The sequence below is a fragment of the Bos mutus genome, chromosome 8, assembly GCF_027580195.1.
Source record: "Bos mutus isolate GX-2022 chromosome 8, NWIPB_WYAK_1.1, whole genome shotgun sequence".
NCBI lineage: Eukaryota > Metazoa > Chordata > Mammalia > Artiodactyla > Bovidae > Bos > Bos mutus.
Genome location: NC_091624.1, coordinates 46,642,912 through 46,657,628, shown reverse-complemented (window position 1 = coordinate 46,657,628; position 14,717 = coordinate 46,642,912). Strand labels below are relative to the sequence as shown.

At 48.8% G+C, this 14,717-nt stretch overlaps 1 protein-coding gene across 2 annotated transcripts in view; it reads right to left on the bottom strand.

The window, feature by feature from the left end:
* The window catches only part of COL15A1 (collagen type XV alpha 1 chain), a 103,324-nt gene that overhangs the window by 65,322 nt on the left and 23,285 nt on the right, over positions 1-14,717 (bottom strand). For both annotated transcript variants that reach the window (XM_070375547.1, XM_070375546.1), the window contains 2 exons: positions 2,555-3,102; positions 978-1,052 (listed from right to left, as the gene is read on the bottom strand). In XM_070375547.1, the coding sequence (XP_070231648.1) occupies positions 978-1,052; positions 2,555-3,102 (623 nt within the window). The remainder of the gene's footprint in view (positions 1-977; positions 1,053-2,554; positions 3,103-14,717) is intronic.

Sequence of the window (14,717 nt, the reverse complement as noted above, 5' to 3'; positions counted from 1 at the left end):
AAGTTCTACCTCTGAGGGGCTGGCTGTCCAAGTACACTGGCAACATTTTTTACTGAATGAATGAAAGAAGTTTATGCTTAGCTTTGGGGCTGACAGATAGAGGATATGAAGGTCTACGAATACGCCATGCTCTGCTGGCCTATGACTTTCCTTCTTTGTGCGGTGTCTTCTGCTGGGAATACCTTTTCTTCTTCATCTGGCTGACTCTTGCTTGTCACTGATCAGGTATCAACTCCTTCCTGACCGGCTTCCTGTTCTTCCTCTTCCACCTTCCTGCCCCCGCCTGACTTGTAGAATTTGGGTCTGAGGACCAATTACACTCAGGTCTATCACTGCTTTTGGGTATGTCTGAGCATCTTGAGGATGCAGACGGTCCCCAGTTCATCTCTTTATCTCCCGCATCTCCCCAGGTCGGTCACCTTGCAGGTACTCAGTCAAGCCTGGAGGGAGGGGGAGGAAGGAGGAAGAGGGAAAAGGAGCCATCTTTTTTTTCCTGCTCACCACCCCCTTTAATTGAGGAACTGATTCATTTGCCAAGCATAAAAGCTAAATTTAAGTTTGTTTTTATAAGAATTTACATTCAGAATGTCTTGGAGTTTTAACTTTTATTTTAGAATCCTGACACCCTTTCTTGGCAGGAAGTCTGGAAACCAGGCCATTGACTGGTACAGCCATGCAAGAACCTAACACCTTAGAAGAAACACAACTCCCCCCGCCACCAATCCTCCACCAAACACCAAAGACATGGCTGAAGTTCTCAAAAATAATAACAAAGCCAAAAAGCTCAAAATAGGACTTGATGGAGCGCTTGCCAAGATAGGGGATTTCAGAGACTCCATGACGTTTGGGGTGAAAAACTGCCTGGGTGCCGGGCCCTTCTCTGGCTGCTGGGGCCTCAGGGCCCACTGTGGGGGTGACGGGGAGAAGTGGGGGTGACGGGGAGAAGTGGGGCGGCAGGGAGAAGTGGGGCGGCTCACCGAGGAGTCTTCAGCTTCACACATCTCCTCGGGAGTCCTGGGGTCAGGGTGGATGATGAGCTGCTGTATGGAACCCTAGAGGAAAGCAGAGGGGTCAGAGGCCGCGTTTACAGCACAAGTGCCCCTGGGACACACGACTGTTTTTATACAGAGCAGAACCAGTGAAAGGACAGGAGTGAGAAGTGCTGCCCGAGGCCATGAAAAGAAAACCATGCCATCCCCAGGCCTGCTCTCATTAAGGGGGGCTCTCCCTGGGACAATGTAAAATGAGCCTCACTAACCAGAGAGGTCCTTAGAGAGCTCAGTATTCAAAGTGCAGAATAACAGCAGCCTCCTAACAGGTCCCCAGGTCCCTAACTTGTCAGCAGTGAACCCTAAAGTACTCGCCTCCCCCACCAGAAAGTGTCTCTCCCCCATGGCTCAAAGCTTCCAGGTGGAAGGACTTGTCCCCAGAGTAGCTGTCAGCCAGGCTCCCTGCCTCCACTCTGCCTCCCCTCCCTACCCCCGACAGCCCATTCTGCATATGTGGTGGTGGTGTTAGTCACTCAGTTGTGTCCAAAATTTTGTGACCCCATGGACTGTAGCCTGCCAGGCTCCTCTGTCCATGGAATTCTCCAGGCAAGAATACTGGAGTGGGTTGCCATTCCCTTCTCCAGGAGATCTTCCCGAGCCAGGGATTGAACCCGGGTCTCCTGCATTGTGGGCAGATTCTTTACCATCTGAGCCACCAGGGAAGTCCATCTCCAAGTGAGAGTTTCAAAACTGTTCATTGGATTCTACCTTCTTAAAATCCATATTCCACTGTATTACAGATAAACCCAAACTCCAGCTCAATCCTGTCTTGAATCAATTGGGAAGGTATCAGTAAGAATCAAAATGAAAGTGAAAGTTGCTCAGTCTTGTCTGACTCTTTGCAAACCCATGGACTATACAGCCCATGGAATTCTCCAGGCCAGAATACTGGAGTGGGTAGCCATTCTCTCCTCCAGGGGATCCTCCCAACCCAGTAAGACTAGTGGTGACTAAATGAATGACTACAATAACTTGGGATTTGCTTTAGAATGGCTCGTTCATAAAAATCCATTTGACAGTAAAATCGGTCTTCTGATATTTTTTCAAGGCACATTGTCCCAAAGGAGAGACAGCAACTACCTCACACTCTCAGCTCAGCTCTTCCACCTTCGCAGAAATTATATGCAGCTGTCACCATTTTCCAAAGACAAAATCACTGAACAAACCTTGAATTACAAACCTTACCCTTTTTATAATGCCTAAAAACAGAAAAAGTGCTTTCACACAGGCTAGCTCACATGATTCTACAGCCCTATAGCCTAAGTTTTCTAATCCCCACTCACAGATAAGAAAACACAGAGAGGATCAGAGAATTCAGCTGCTGTTTAAAATCATCAGGCTACACTGAAAACTCAGCAATAGAATCTAAGTTCTGAGTTTCGAGCCTAGCTTTTGTCCCACTAGCATGCATGCCCGAGGACATAAGGATAAAATGATAATAAGAACAGTCGCTCGTGTTTGCTGCAGTGTCCAGCAGCCTCCTCGTCTGGAAGACTTGAACTCACAATGAATCTCTCCAGCCCCGTAGCTCCTGCATTGCCCACAAAGATTCCCGCACTGGGCTCGAAGGTCAAGGCCTGGGAGGACCTTGGAAAGGGGACGCGGCCATGCTCCTCACAGTCCACGAGGAGGGTCACTTCCTCGCCCTGGACGACCACAGCAAAGTAGTTCCACTTGTGGGTCATCACGGGCACCAGGAAGGCGGCGGCCTCGCGGGACACCTGGGAGCTAGGCTCCGTGTAGTAGAGGATGACCCGCTGGCGGCCGTCCTCCACGCCCGAGAGCCGCAGGCCCAGGTAGATGACCTTCTGGAAGGCGTCCGTGATGGCAAACAGCACACCGCCTTGGGGGCTGCTGGGCTTCACCCTCACGCTGATGGCGAAGTCCCTGAAGAAGGTGGACGGGATGAGGGTCCTGGCCGGGCGGCCGACGTTGGCACCAGGCCCAAAGCTGTAGGCTGGGAAGCCACCATAGCCAGCTACAAAGGACACAGAGGAGGGCAGCGGGACGCCGACGAGCTCCGTGAGGTCCAGGGGGCCCCGGGAAGCCGATTCTGCAGGGAGGGAGAGAAGAGCCCATGCTTCACACATATGTTCCTCTCTGCTTGGAAATAAGGAGGAAATATACTCAGGAAATGAAATGGGATCCTTCAAGAAGCCCACTGCAGCATCTTAATTTCTGTTTGTCAAACTTTTTTGACAATGACCCATAATAAGAAATACATTTACATGGCCACCCACTATGCACATTTAGACAAATATATATCTGTAACCCTGAAACAGATGTTTCATAAAACATTATTTACTTTTAATACTCACCAGGCACTACGATGTTTTCCTTTCCATTTAACAATTCTTTTTCTCTTTTATTTTATTAAAAACATGCTGGAAAACAACCTACTAAATTGATTTCATTACCCACGAACAAGTCATGATTAGTTTGGAAAACATATCAGAATATTTCTAGAATATTTCTACAATGTTCCCCCACATCAACATAGGGATTTCCCCCCATTTCTCTCTGTAAAAGTGGGCAGGTTTGTTTTGTTGTGTTTTGAGTGAAGTCTACTGTTCAAGTGCCTCAGGATATGGGGGAAAGCAGGGACAAATCGAAGTGCTCCCAGACGTTAGGACAACTGAAATTTGCATCATTGTCATGCATTGTCAACTCCCTTTGTCACTGTCGTCATTATGACAGCATCACCCACATTCCCTGATCTCTCATTTTTAGCAGGCTGTAAGCTCTTCACATACATTAGTTCATTTACTCCTCACAACCACGCTATGAGGATAGGTACTATTATCCCATTCTATTCCAGAGAGAACTTGTGTGTGTGTGTGTGTGTGTGTGTGTGTTCAGTTGCTCAGTTGTGCCCCACTGCAACCCCATGGACTGTAGCCCACCAGGCTCCCCTGTCCATGGGATTCTCCAGGCAAGAACACTGGAGTGGGTTGCCATTTCCTTCTCCAGGGCATCTGCTGAACCCAGGGATTGAAACTGTATCACCTGTATTGGTAGGTGGATTCTTTACCACTAGTACCACCTGGGAAGCCCCAGAGACAACTTAGAGAAGGTAAAAAATTTGCCCAAAGTAAGCCCATCAGAAGTCTAAAGCCAGAGCATCTGACTAAAGAGGATGTGCTCTTCACCACCACCCTTTGCCGGGAGAAACATAGGGCTCCATTGTGGTGGCCTGGAGAGGACTTAGGCTCATAAGCCTTGAGCCACCCAACCACTATTCCCTGGGAGAAGGCTGCAGGCTGGCTTACAGACACCTGCACCCACATGCACCTAAAGAGATGAGATAAGAATGCAGGTCCCAGGAAGAGGTGGACAGGAACCCTGCGGATGGACAGTAGATACAAACTGGATTTTGAAAAAGTAATGTTTGAAAAAAGGAATGTAAGATGGTCATTTTATTTAATCTGTTTAGATTGATTACACATGGAGATGATAATTTGGGGACACTCTGGGCTATATAAAATATATTATTAACATTTTTAAGACAAGAATAACATGAGGAATAGGCATGGGCCCAGCACCCCACTTAAGAAAGGAAACATCAACTCAGCCGAAGCTCTCAGGAACTCTCTGATCCTTTCCCCCTGCCCATGCCCCAGAGGCAGCCACTCTAGGGGTCTGGTGTTTATCATCCCCATGCATGTCTTTGTGTGTTTACTACACGAGTATATGTCTCTAACAGAATTCAGCACTGCAGTGCCTGTCTCCTAACCTCATATAAGTGTTGGCAGGCTGCGTGTATTCTGGAACTTTTTTTTCCCACTCAACATTGTATTTTTGTGATTTATCCCTGTTGAGTGTGGCTCCAAGTCTCATGTTTTCATAGCAGTATCCTATGTATAAATAAGTCACTGTGGATTACTTCATCTTTCTGCTGATGGAAAGTGAGGTTTCCCATCACTATTACAGCCACTGCTGCTATGGACTTTCTTATTCACATCTCCTTGTGCTTACCTGTGCAAGTGAGTCCACCACTTTGGGGTGGAAATTATTCAATGATATGAACATTTGCACCTGTAACTTCACTGAGTATGGTTAAATTGCTCTCTTAAGCAACTGTGCCGTTTAAAAAACCTGATATATAACCAACAAATAACACTGTATAAGTTTAAGGTGAACAAAGTGTTGATCTGATACCCTTGTATATTGCAATATGATTACCACTCTAGCATTAGTTAATGCCCACCTCGCATGCTATAATTATCATTTCTTTTTGATGTAATTATTATCTTAATTATCATTAAGACGCAACTGTGCCATTTTACACACCCACTAGAAGCATGTTCCTGCCAACATTTAGGGGAGGTAGAGAGATGAGATTTGGGGAGAAGTCCATGGGGCTTTTCAACTATAGCGATGATGTTATTTCTTAAACTAGGTGATATTCGAAAGTATTCCTTGTAGTATTCTTTGTTAAAAACGGTCATGGTAAATATTTCACAACACTAAAGAAAATGATTATTGCATCTTCAGCAAAAGGGCAAGTCTGATCATGTTGAGGCCTTAATGAGAAGGCTTCTCCGGTCACCTGTGCTCTCAGGGTACCCAGCGGCCTGGGCACCTGGCTGGAGGGCCCTCTTGGTCTAGACCCAGCAGCACTCTGACTCCCCAGCAAGCCTGATGATGTCCTTCCAGTGCCCCAGGCCATCGCAGGTCCTCTCCCCCCACGTCAAATGCTCTTCCCTCCACGCCTCATCCCACTGGCTATTTTTACCAGAATAACTCCTCGTTCTCCCCACCCCCGAAATCCCTTGTTTCACCTCCTGACCTACATCCTCCTCCTTCAAAACACACTAGGGTCCCCCACTTTCACCCCCTGTACACTGCAGGTCGCTCTTGGTCACTTGTCTCTCTCCCCATTGGACCACACCATTCATCTCTATGTTCCCGCCTCCAGCTCAGTGCTAAGGAATGAATGAATGAAAAAAAATGAACAAATAAATGAAATTCAACCTCTTCAGTCTACAGAAAGAAGGCAAAACTGAGGTTAAAAAAGGGAAGGGGTTTAGTAATTATAAACAGACCTGATTCTCAATCCAATGCTTTTTCTGTCCAGTTTGCAATTTGCATTAAAACAGAAAGTAAAGTATAGCAAACCCAAGAAGGCAAAAATAAGAAGATTCGTAAATTGGTTAAATTTAATGACACACAAATTTTTTAAGTTCTGCATAGCAAAAATAAATTCCCACAGTGTCAAATAAAATCCCAATCTTAATAAAATATTTGCTGCATATATCACAGACAACAAACAAATTACCTTAACACACAAAACAAATGAATAAGCAGGAGGTCAATAATCCGAAGATACTGGGAAAGATTGAAGAAGAAAGAAGGGGACGACAGAGGATGAGACCGTTGGACGGCATCACTGACTCAATGGACGTGAGTTTGAGCAAGCTCCAGGAGATGGTGAAGCCTGGTGTGCTGCAGTCCATGGAGTCGCAAAGAGTCAGACACGACTGAGAGACTGAACAACAACAAAATAATCCAAAAGAAAAAATGGGCAAAGAATAGGAAAGTCTTTCCACAGTAAAAGAAAAAAAAAGGGCTATTAAACATACGAACAGATACTTAGCCTCATTCACAACAAGAAAGATACAAGGTAAGATTATGAAGAGACAGCATTTTCCCTATCAGACTGGCAAAGATCAAAGCGTTGGCTAACATCCTGTTTAGCAAGCGTTTGAGGGAACAGGCCATTGCATGCACTGCTGCTGGAAGTGTAAAATGATAACATCTGCGGGAGGAGCGTCCTCACTATGTGTATCAAAATTAAAAGTGCACGTGTACTCTTTGACGCAGTGGTTATACTTCTATAAATTTTTGAAACAGATAAAGTTATATATGTGCATATAAAGAACTTAAAAGAATATCCATTGCAGCACTGTTTAAAATGTATCTGGACATATCTAAACCGTTCCATCTTGGAATTCTCAGGGAATGGTTAAATAAATACTAACTTTTGTTATAGTCACACAAAGCAATCCAATGCAGCCTTTATTTATTTTTTAAAAATATTTATTTATTTGGCTCCCTCGGGTCTTAGTTGATCATGGTTAGTTGTGCTGTGCCATGTGGGATCTTGGTTCCCTAATTACGGGCTAAACCCACAATCTCTGCACTGCAAGGCAGATTCTTAACCACTGGACCACCAGGGAAGTCCACTTGTGAAGCCTTTAAAAAGGTGTGATTCCTTAGGTGTTAATATGAAACAGGAAGAGCTGACTCCTTGGAAAAGACCCTGATGCTGGGAAAGATTGAGGGCAGAGGAGAAGCGGGCGACAGAAGATGCATCATCGACTCAATGGACATGAATCTGAGCAAACTCCGGGAAGCAGGGAAGGACAGGGAAGCCTGGCAAGCTGCAGTCCACGGGGTCACAAAGAGTCGGACACAACTGAGCAACAACAACAACAAGATGTATGAACTAGAAACAAACAGAAAAACAAGGTGCAGAATAGAATTGCTATCCATTCAGTTCAGTTCAGTGCAGTCGCTCAGTCGTGTCTGACTCTTTGTGACCCCATGAATCGCAGCACACCAGGCCTCCCTGTCCATCACCAACTCCTGGAGTTCACCCAGACTCACGTCCATCGAGTCAGTGATGCCATCCAGCCATCTCATCCTCTGTCGTCCCCTTCTCCTCCTGCCCCCAATCCCTCCCAGCATCAGAGTCTTTTCCAATGAGTCAACTCTTCGCATGAGGTGGCCAAAGTACTGGAGTTTCAGCTTTAGCATCATTCCTTCCAAAGAACACCCAGGACTGATCTCCTTTAGAATGGACCGGTTGGATCTCCTTGCAGTCCAAGGGACTCTCAAGAGTCTTCTCCAACACCACAGTTCAAAAGCATCAATTTTTCGGCTCAGCTTTCTTCACAGTCCAACTCTCACATCCATACATGACCACTGGAAAAACCACAGCCTTGACTAGACGGACCTTTGTTGGAAAAGTAATGTCTCTGCTTTTGAATATGCTATCTAGGTTGGTCATAACTTTCCTTCCAAGGAGTAAGCATCTTTTAATTTCATGGCTGCAGTCACCATCTGCAGTGATTTTGGAGCCCCAAAAAATAAAGTCTGACACTGTTTCCACTGTTTCCCCATCTATTTCCCATGAAGTGATGGGACCAGATGCCATGCTATCCATTGGAAGTACATATATTAATACATGTTAAATACATAAAATATATATTAGAATATTTCTAGAAAGATACACAAGAAGCTGAGGCCAGAGACTCTCCAGGGAAGGAAGCTAGTGGCTGGGTGACAACAGACTTTCTTCTCAATGGATACTCTTTTGTACTTTTTGAATTTTACCTCAAGCACATGAAGTGAAAAATAGACATTTACATATTTTTAAAGATATAAACTCTTTACATCCTCTTTTAGAAAGTACAAAATCTTTTATGTTTTTCCTCACTCAAAGATAGCCCATTTCTGTATACAAAGGGGGAAAGAGTGAAAAGTAATGAAACAGAAATAAAAGCAAGCACCCCGCTGAGATTTCTTTTCTCCCCTCCACAGTTTAAAGATAAAAGCCAAATAAAAGCATGAGTACCCTGCTGATAGCTTTCTGTCTTCTCCATCTGATCCAGTGAAAGCTTTTCCTCCAGCTCGTCTCCTTCTCCAACTGAGAATAGGAGAGGAAGCCCCTTTCCAGTGGGATGCTCCAGGTCTGCAGAATGTGTGGTTCCACAGTGGGTATATGACCCAGGCCTCTCATCCAGAGGCTTGTTTCTAAGTGGTGTTCCAAGGACTCAGGAACAGGTGGGGTTCAGGGACTCCGGGACAGGGGTTGAAAGGTTTCCACCCAGAAGCCTGCTTAAACCAGCCCAGTGCTGCCATGTAAAGCAGTAAAGCCCAGGCTTCCACATGGCCATTTTGGGAATTCTTAGTTCCAGGAGGGATTCTGCTTCAAAAAAAAAAAGAAAAAATCACCCATCGAGCCAACCTCCTTATTTTATAGACAGGGAAATAATGGTCAAGGAGAGAGTTTCATGACTAGGACACACATCCAGGAAGTAACAGGGGGAGCAGTGAAGCAAGAATGGGTGGAGGGGGAGATGTGATTCTGCCTTGGGGTGACTTGGAGTGGCAGGTGACCCGCAACTGGCGCCCCTCCACGACCCCTGGGCTGCCCTAGCCACGCTAGGCACAGGCCACTGGTGGGCCAGCTCGAGAGTGGACGGAAGAGGCAGCCTGTAGAGAACTGCCTTGGCGCTGGACAGAGCTGGGTTCAGATCCAGCCTGTGCCAGTTACCAAGTAGGCAGCTTTTGGGCGGATAACTTACTGGTGATGTAGGAATGTCCCACCCATCTCACACATGGGGACCAAATGAGATAATGGAGGAAAAGTACAAGTGCTCAACAAATAGTAGAAACTGGTCTTCTGCTTGATCCAAAGGTTTAAGTTTAGTAAAAACCAAAGTCTGCAAAGAGATCCTTTCCTAATCCTACCTGCCCCCTGCTGCCCAGACCTCGGCTATGAGGGAGAACCAGCATGCAAGCAGCAGGCAGCAGGCCTTGCTTCCACTGGGTCAGCCACAGGGGGAGCCAAGCCACAACCTAAAGGAAGTCCAAGTCAGCCCCTGCTGTGCTCTCAGCAACCGCCCCCTCCCTCCACACACACTGTCCCACGGCATGCTGTGGGATGGCAGGGAGTGACCTCTGGCCTGGAGTGACCCATGCTCAGGGCTGCGCCTGGGCCTACTGGCTCACTTCCCCTTGGCCTCTGGCAGGAGGGCCACCTGCTCAGGCAGCCACCAGGGAGGGGAGAGAAGCCAAGAAGCCAAGACAAACAGGCCCAGCAGCTAGGTCCATAGGCTTGTCCTGGGATGGCTCTGTGCTGGGTGGGAAGCAGGGGGATGGAGATCACAGCTGCTGGAAGGACGTTCCACCATCCTTGAGGGGCAAGACTGGAGGGGGTGGTGCTAATAGGGGACTGATCACAGAACTCTCTAGCCTCAGGAAGCTTGGGGCCTTTTGTGGGAGGGTGCCACAATTCTCCACAGATAACTGCCTATCTCAGAGGACATCTGACCTCAGTCTTAATCTCACTTCATTAATGCATAGGGATAGCTTCATTTCTGGGCTTCCCAGGTGGCACTAGTGGTAAAGAACTCACTTGCCAATGCAGGAGATGCAGGAGATGTGGGTTCGATTCCTGGGTTGGGAAGATCCCCTAGAGGAGGGCATGGCAACCCACTCCAGTATTCTTGCCTGGAGAATCCCATGGAAAAAGGAGCCTGGTGGGCAATGGTCCATAGGGTTGCAAAGAGTCAGATACGACTGAAGCGACTTGGCACACACACTTGCAGCTTCATTTCAGTGGGGGTTCTTCAACCCACTTTTCCATTCGTGAATTTGATAACATTTGTGAAGCCCCCACATTATGCCTTGTGTGCAGCTAGGGATGTGGAACTGAAACCAGAATGCAGGCTCTCAAGGAGTTCCTGATCTAGATGTCTCTGTTAGCAGTCAGCCATTTATGCTACTCAAACTCCAGAGCCTTCAATGGCTCCCCAGCATGCTCAGAATCAAATCAAAATTCCACTCAAGACACCTTCTGATTCCTCTCGTCATTCTCCCCCTTTTCCTGTTCTTGCCTTTGCTCACTCTGTCCCTTTTATTGGTAACACCTTCCCCTATCTTTTAACAGCTGAATCTTTCTACGCTCACTCAGCTGCACCCCAAGACCCCGGAGCTTCACTCCTACACTATACACAGAGCCACAGGCATGACTCCCCCATTCAAATACCCACATGAGAGCTTGGCAGAGAGCAGGCACTCAGAGCTGTGGCCTGAGGAAAGGGGGCAGACAGATGCAACTGGGCCTCACTCTCCTCAAGTCTTTGGTTTGGGTACCGGAGTACAACTTTGCAGCAGCCCCTCCCGGGGGCACAGGGAAGAGGAATCAGACGGCTTTAGAGGTGGACTGGGGAGAGGAAATCTGAATAGTCACCACATGGTGCAACTTTCCTCCCAGGGGTCCAAAGCTAGTTTCCATGGAAACTGGGACAGAATTCTAGTGATGAAGAAACAAACAGGGCAGGGTTCAGGTTTTCTTTCCACAGAGATGACCGTGACCAGAGGCCAGAGGAGGTGAAGAACTGGAACCCTTCCCCCTCCTCCTCTCCAGGATAGCTAACACCTGTCTTCCCCAAGCAGACCTCAGTTTCTCCTTCTGTGTAATGGGCTGGTTCAGCCTTTCCATCTGTGGGGTCCTGAAGCAGTGCCTGGGGTTAGCCTGGGCTATGGAGCTTTGCCTCCTTAGGGAACCGAATCTGGCTTTGCAAAACTCCATCTTCATCTCACAGATGAATATCTGGGACCTGAGCCCAGTGTTCGTGCTTGTCAGCCCCAAGGGACTGAGGAGCATTCCCCTGGCTCTAGGTCAAAGCCGGTTGCAGAGAGCCAGACAGGGAGGCTGAGGACACTTCAGGAACGCGCGCGGCAGCGGCCCCTGGTGGCCATACCAAGAACTGCACCCATGAAACGCAAGAAAGGCTTCCTGGGCTGCAGCTGAGAGGGACACTGCCTGAGCCTAGGGAAACTGGGAGAATGTGGCCCCAACAATAGACTCAGAGTCAGGTCTGGAAGTGACCCAAGAGAGCGGGCCTGAGGTCAGTGGGGAACTGTGGACGAGCCAGGACTAGAACCCAGGTGCCTCCCTCCCATCCTCTGCCCCCTTCCTACCCCGGCTGTCTGGGAAGGCAAAGGGTGTTCCCCTCCCTACATCCCATTTCCACTTGCAGCTGTGAAGACTACAGAACACTTCAGTCAGCTTAAACAGCAACTCACTGACTCCTGTTGCTCCCACTGGGGCAGGCACAAGGGTCCAGATGACCCCAGGTTACTGGAGCCAGCAGGCAGGCTAAGTATGTATAGGTAAAGTGCGCATGATGGCCCTGGGGGCTCCAGCAGGGCATCTCTCTCCTGGATTTCCCTGCACTCAGAGGGGAGATCCCCAATACCTCCTATGCTGCCTGCTGCGAGTGCACCAAGCCACAGACTTGATGCAGAAAATGTGCAGCTCACCATCTGGAGAAGGAGCCTCCTCCGCCACATTCCCTTCCCACAGCGAAAGTCCATCCGGTTACTGCTTGCATAATGTCCACTGTCCAGGAGCTCATCCCCCACGCCAGGGCAACCCTGGCCACTGCTGGGCAAATCGAAGTCAGTAAGCTGAGGCATGTCCCCCTGTAGCCTCCACCCGCCTGGCTGGGCCTAACTCTGCCCCCTGGACCACACACGAGTCAGCCTGGACCTCCACACCATGGCCTCTCGGACATTATACAGGGTGGGACCGTGGCCTGTGAGGCAGACTCTGCCACCAGCCCAATGTAGCCGTCTCCTTTCTCTCTGAGCCTCAGGTTCCTCATCTGAAATGAGAGGCTTGCATCAGATGGCTTCCAAAGGCCCTTGCCAGGTCTGAATGTCTCCAATTTTGCATCCTCATCTCCCATCTGTTTTCCAGTTTCTCTAACCACTCTTAACTGCCAGTTCCTTCAGCCCACAGCCTTCAGGCCTGGAAGGAATGACTCCAAAAGGGACCAGCACAAATCCAGCCCTCCCCTCACAGATGTCCTTGCCTTTGGGCAGCGCAACCTGGCCAGAGGCGATGAGCACTGTGCCCAGGAAAATGTCATGGCTCTGCCTGGGAGGAAACGTCACCCCACCCAGCCTGGAGTCCCCGAGGCGCCCAGCTCTACCTGACTCCCTTCCCAAGGAAAATGAGTGCAACAGAATTCCTGCTGCAGGGGCTCTATCTGCACCCAGCACAGATTCAAGAGGTTCTTAGAAAAACCTACCACCCAATGCATTTCTTAGAAAAAAGAACTGTTTCCCTGCCAGGGAAAAAAATCCTGGATCAACTTAGAAGGGAGACCTGGGCTTGCCAACAATCAAAGACCTCATTTTTCTGAATTACAGAAGAGCATTTTTCTACATGTAAACTTAGAACGCCTCTTTCCCTTTTCCGGTTTTCATATATAGTGCAAGAATTTTCCTGCTCAATGAAGTTACTGTATGAGCTTTCCTTTCTCTCGCGCGCACTCTGTCTCTTTCTTTCAGGCCTCTGACCTCAACTGAGAAAAGGATGGTTTTGAAGGGGCCTGGAGGTGGTCAGAGACCTAGCAGGGTGTGGGCTCTGCAGCCTGGCTGCCCTGCCTGGCAGCTGGAAGGAGCTGGGTCCAGCTGGCAGCCCCAGCAGGAATAAGTCTGTACCCAGCAGCATCCCCTGTGGTTTCTGAAGCATCCTCTCATCTGCTCCCTCTGCCAGAAGGGAGGCAAGATGGGGGTCATTCTCCCATTTGGCAAAGGAAGGAATCAAGCCCCAAAGAGGGGAAGTATCTCACCCAAAGCCGCAGTGCAGGAGCCAACCTATTATAGCCCACCGCCTCCTGGCTTCCCCCACGGCCTTCCATCTGTGTCCCCACAGTAGCTGAGCATCCCTCCACCTCAGCACACTCCTCTCTGCATTCTGCTGGTTAGTGCCCTTCCTTCCCTGATACGCATAGACATGGGCTCCTGGGCATGGACCATGCAGATCCATATCTCGGTCCCCAGTACCAGCACAGTCCAGCAAGGGTGACCCATAAAGGGATGAAAAGAAACAATAAGATCTGTGGCTAAGATTTACTGTGGGCGTGCTGCGTGACAGGCACTATTCAAAGAGCTTTCCATCATCTCTTCACCCTTGATTCTTTATGAAGTAGATATTATTAACCTCATTTTACAAGACAGAAAACTGAGGCTTGGAAAAGTCAGTTACTGCCCCCAAGGCCATGAAGATAATGAGCAACTGGAGTCAGGATTCAAATCTGACTATGTAGTATGATGTGGTATGAAGGTCCCAGCCCTAACCACTCATCAGAGTCACCCAAGGAGCTTCTGAAAAGACAGGGATCTGCTCTTCCTGCCCGGCCCTATCAAATCAGAGTCTTCCAGAGTCTGGCCTGGGTGAGTCTAATGCCCTCGCCTGGTTGGCAGACACAGGTAAGGGTTAACCACCTGGGCTTTGGGAGCAGAACAACCTGGGTGTGAGCCCTAGGTCCACCACTAACTGGGGTGGGCAAGCCAATTGGCTTCTCTGAGCTGTAGACTAATCTGTAGAGCAGGGCAGCAATAGAAGAGACTGGAGAAAATGGACAACATTCTATTGTCCCGGAGAGAATGGACAACCTGACAAGGGCTGTGCTCAGCACAGGGCTCAGCGCATCAGGAGCACTCAGGACCCAGCGAATAGACTGACTCTGAGCCAGATACCCTTGTGGTCTCTGCAGTTCCCCTCACAGCCATCCCCCAACTGTTAGCCGTTACAGAATAAATAATAGAATTGGATAAGCAGGCCCAGAGACCAGGGAACCGACGAGTTGAGCCTGGAGAGTGTATGACTCTCATCCTGTGGCCAGGGCCTGCACCACCCACTACACACACACACACACACACACACACACACACACACACACACCGTGAGCTAGGCGGAATTGAGCCCCAGGAAGCAGGCAGGGTGTCTTGCTCTCCTGCTGCAGTGAGGGCCTTCAGACCCCTTCCTCATGGCCTTCCCTGAACCTGGGTTCAAAGCCACGCAGGGACCACACGCACCAAGCGGTCCAGCAGAGGCTGGCAGGTGTGGGCAGGCATGAG